At 37.1% G+C, this 4,843-nt stretch overlaps 1 protein-coding gene across 1 annotated transcript in view; it reads right to left on the minus strand.

Annotated features, from left to right (window-relative positions):
• The window catches only part of LOC103130171 (estradiol 17-beta-dehydrogenase 1-like), a 10,337-nt gene extending 6,447 nt beyond the window's left edge, over positions 1-3,890 (minus strand). The window contains exon 1 of the mRNA XM_007541503.2: positions 3,496-3,890. Within this exon, the coding sequence (XP_007541565.1) occupies positions 3,496-3,642 (147 nt within the window). The 5' untranslated portion in view covers positions 3,643-3,890. The remainder of the gene's footprint in view (positions 1-3,495) is intronic.
• Between the last annotated feature and the right edge of the window lie 953 nt (positions 3,891-4,843).

Consider the following 4,843-nt stretch of genomic DNA (forward strand, 5'->3'; position numbering starts at 1 on the left):
CACACTGTGGAAACCTTTTCTTTGAAGCTGCTCCATAGGTGATGCTTGGCAAATGCTTTTGACAGATTCGGTTCCTTATTAACAGTTTGGCGCGTTAATGTCGTTTCAAAACAGTTCCTGTATCGGTCACGTGACTTGCTGAAACCAATACGCGCACCGACACGGGTTTTGGTCTGTGGGCTTGACACATGCGCCGATGCATCAGTGTTGCCGGACCCATCACTACCTTTAAGTATTGGACCCGGAACTTTAACTTCAGATCGCTCCGGGGTTACCCGTGATGCTGTCTCTGGGGAATGGTGCATCGGTGAAATGGTTCCCCGTAAGTTTGTCTTGGTGTGTGGATGTCTGTGGAGTAAGGTAAATATTGAATTGGATGCTGGTCTGTGACTTTGTTGAGTTTTGTCAGCTTCATTAGTTGTTCGTCTAATAAATGTTGTTATGTTTGGACTTGGAAAACGTTTGTCTTTGTCTTTATGGTTCAATGACAATGACGACATCAATGAAGACATCAAGGAATCCGGGCAGAAGATAATTCAACGAGTCAAAAGATTTTAATTCTTCTTCTGATTAAAATTAACAAAATCAAAGCTAGCTAAACTGCTGCATTGCTTTCATAGACTTAGCTCCTTTTTCTGTTTAAGGTAGCCAATATTTCAATTATATTTAGCTCTCTAGCTCTTACTTTAATAAGAAGAGTTTGAAACTGGGAGCGGCTGAGCATTGGCTGACAGCTCAGTATGGGAGCCGAGAGCAAAGGAGGTACAGCAGCTCTTTACAAATAAAGTATGCCTTTATTTTTTACCATCTTCAACGTAGAGCCTTTAAAACCACAACATAAAATCTGAATATTTTTCTAGAAAACTCTGGTGCTGACCTTTAAGTTTAAGTTATTACTTCCCAAATATTCAATTCCAACATATTTATAGGTTTTAACATGAACCACTCTCCCCCCTAAAAAAATAAAGTTTAAAGCAACTTAAGTTGTAATTTAAATGACACATGACTTGTATGGAGAACCACTGCAATAAATCAATATTTATGAGGAATTTTATTAAGTGGAGTTACTTATTAAAACCTTTTAGTCAGACCCTTAAGTTTTTGTAAAGGTGTATCAGAGATTAGATCTGTGACTCTGAACCAAACTCATATCTAAGCAACATTTGAATCTTAGTTTGACTTCTATGGGTCTCAGCAGGTTGTTTACTGAGAAAAACACTTTTGTTATTCATNGAATTAGATGTAATATGCCTTTTGCTGTGTTATGATATTAAATTAAATTGGTGTTCTCCTAATTCCCCATTCTAGTATCACCAGCAGAGAGCAGCTGCTTGTAGGTCTTACCGATTCCTCCAGCTGCTAGGGAGGATCAGAGCATGAGGATGGAGAGACCAGCAAGTGTTGAGTCAGAGAAGGGAAGGAAGTGTTGCTTTTAGGGGCCGGGTCTGTTTGGCTAAATATATTTCTCCAAGTCAGTTTATTTATTGGTTTTAAAAATAATGCCTCTTCTTCTATGTTACATTTTTTGCATTATTTTTAGTACAGATAATCAGCGTACTGTACTGTATCTGCTGGTGGTTTAAATTGATTTCAGCTACATTCAAAAATGTATTCAGATTTTAACATACATTTTCTACTTACTAAATATTTCAGTTTACTCTTTCTCAGTAACTTCAGTGTTATACCTCTGCAATATTTTTTTGCAGTTTCTCTTATTGTGATACAGTAACTGTTTCACTTGAACATTTAATTTCCTGAGATATAGTCAATTTATTTTCAATTAAAACTCTTNTTTTAGTCAGACCCTTAAGTTTTTGTAAAGGTGTATCAGAGATTAGATCTGTGACTCTGAACCAAACTCATATCTAAGCAACATTTGAATCTTAGTTTGACTTCTATGGGTCTCAGCAGGTTGTTTACTGAGAAAAACACTTTTGTTATTCATTGCTACTTACTAGTCATTTTTGATGGTGCAGCTTGAACAAAAATGTAAACCACATTTTACTGTAACTTTGCCAACCCCCTCCCAAAATTGCTCTTAAAAATGTCCCAGTTTATGGTCCCCCCAATAATGAGAAGGGATCTACGCCCTTAACCAAATCTACAAAACAAACAACTTGTGATCACCTTAGCAAACAGCTCATGCCCCTGGAACTGCCTTGGAGCAAAGCCGAAAAATAAATCTGTGACTAAACGACTAACAGGACGGATCCCTCACATGGATGATATAGTTTGGCTGGCTTTGAGCTGAGATGTCCTCTCATCTACAACCTACTGCACCGAAGAAAAAACATCAAGCCTCCGGAACCGTCATAATTTCACTTTCCTTCACCTGAGCACCAAGGATTAATCAGCCAGCTCAAGCCATAACACATCCCGTCATGTCCAGCTGGAAACCCATTAAAGTCCACTGAAATTTTGTGAACAGCAAGATCTACAGAAACTCATCCATGAGTTTATCTTTAGTCACTTTGATTACTGCATCAGTGTCTTAACAGGTCTGTCTAAAAAAATCAATCCTCCAGCTACAGCTGATCCAGAACGCTGCTACTGGCATTCTACCTAAAACCAGGGAGATAGAGAACATCACCCAGTTCTAAAGTCCTTCCAAATGCCTTGTTGCTGAAATATCTTATACAAATATACTTGATTGATTGATTTATTTCTCTTGTTTTGTTAAAACTGACTTTAAGTCCCTCAGAGTAATCAATTCTGATAAATCCACCATGGACATCCTGAAGTGTTTCCTCTGTCAGGCAGCTCATGTAACCTGATGTAGGTGAATAATAAATCAGAGGAAAGCACAAAGGTCCATGTCAGGTCAGATTTATTCAGGTGATGTTTTTTATGAACCTTAATGTAGTCAGAGGGGAAGTATCAGAGAATAATTTCCTCATTTTAAACAGACTCACAGCCTGCAGGTTCTGTAGGTACAGGGTTTACTACAAACATTAAACTCTTCATACCTCTGCATAACACAGCTTAACCTGAGCCCTTGTACTATACACAGCACTTTCAAGAGAAAGGAAATACAGTCCAAAACTAAATAGCTACTAGGTGGGTGAATAAAAAGTGAAATTGTTCATTATTTCCTCACACCAAGCTCCACTTGGGCTGCCAGGTAATGGACAGAACTCAGCTGGGTCCCCATTGCTTGTGAGTTAACAATGAGAGGGTTTCCAGACACCAAAAAGCATTAAGTGAATGGGTGGCTGTTTTTAAGGGTTTTAGAAGCAGTTGAGACCCAAATGGGAGCATAATAACGTTCACATGGGTCCATTTTAACTCATTCCATTTTCATTACTTTTTAAAATAACAATCGTTATGTCGTACAGCTACAACATAAGGATTAAAAGTTGTTGCCTTTCTAAACAGGAATAAAAGTACAGAAATGAAAGCTGCAAAGAATCAATAAACAGCTCTTAAGCTCCTGTGTGCACAGCAGCATATGTGTGTGTTTGCAGAGGATGTGAAAACTATAAGAATGTTCACTACCTCAGCCCTCGTTCCTTCAGGATCTCTGCAGCTGGCATAAATCTGGGTTTCTGGTCCGGTCTTCTCAGCCAGCTGTTTCACCAACTCCAAACCAATGCCCCTGTTGGTACCAGTTACCAAAATGTTGCCCCTCAGATTCACTGACATGTTGGCAGTCAAGCCTTCAGAGCAGTCTGCCTGTACAGTAAGTCAATCTAACTGAAAGAACACAGTGTTACTGAAATCGCAGATTTGTGTCAGAAGTGGGCAGGATCACTACGTCAACATTTGCAACTTATTACACATTTAGATTCAGACCGTCATCATGCACCAAGCTGCTGCTATGTGACTTTTAGGGATCCAAAGTCTGTCCAGAAAAAAATATTCCTTTGTCAAAGTTTGCCAGTTTTCTTCACCTCATTTAAACTATGAGAATTTTATTCTGTCCTAACATCAACTTCACATTTTGAAGCTGTGTCTTAGGTACTTGATAGTACATTTACTCAAGGAGTACTGAGAAAGAACCCTCTGAGATAATCATTGCCTAATCCTGATGTCAGAACATGAACAAACAGTGTGGTTAACTTCCCTACGGAGACTTTCAGAACGTTTCCTGCATGTGAATAGTTTTCTTGTCAGTAGGGTTGAGACAGGTCACATGCAACCAGCCAGTTACATTTTACAGAAGAACAGAACTATGTAGTGGACATGAGTCTATCAGGTTTGGTGGCCTAAACAAGATGAACAAGAATAGTACTAATAGGAAAAGAGCTAATCCGCTGAATGCAGTTTGACGACTATCAGTGATTCTCAGAAACTCAGAGGATGACAACCCTAGCAAAAAAAAAAAAACAGTATACTTTAGTATATTAAATTTTAACATATTTTAGCCTACTTTGATTTATGTACTTAAATTGTGCTATTTTGGAACAACTGTTTTTGTGCTTAGTATACTTTAATAGTATTTAAATAGTATTAATTTACAACTTTTAGTATACTTATATACTTCAACATACTTTTTTGGAACAACTTCAAGTAGTATTTAGTAGTCTTTACTTTTTTGTGTAGCATTCAAGAGCTTGATTAGTATATTTTTGAGAGTACTAATTCTGTCATAGAATTATATTAAAAATATACTTTTAATATACTTTAAATATATTTTAAATATACTACTAATATATTAGTAATGTATTTAAATTACACTTAATTTTTTATTTTTGATTTACTGCTATTGCTAATAAAGTACAATTTTAATTACTCATAAGTCTTCTTTATTCTTACTTTCCTATTTTGTACATTATATACATAACTACTCTGCAGTACTTGCATTGTTCTAGGCAGGGGCGCAACTACATATTATTCAGGTGGA

The sequence above is a fragment of the Poecilia formosa genome, unplaced genomic scaffold (genome assembly GCF_000485575.1).
Source record: "Poecilia formosa unplaced genomic scaffold, Poecilia_formosa-5.1.2 Scaffold612, whole genome shotgun sequence".
Classification (NCBI taxonomy): Eukaryota; Metazoa; Chordata; class Actinopteri; order Cyprinodontiformes; family Poeciliidae; genus Poecilia; species Poecilia formosa.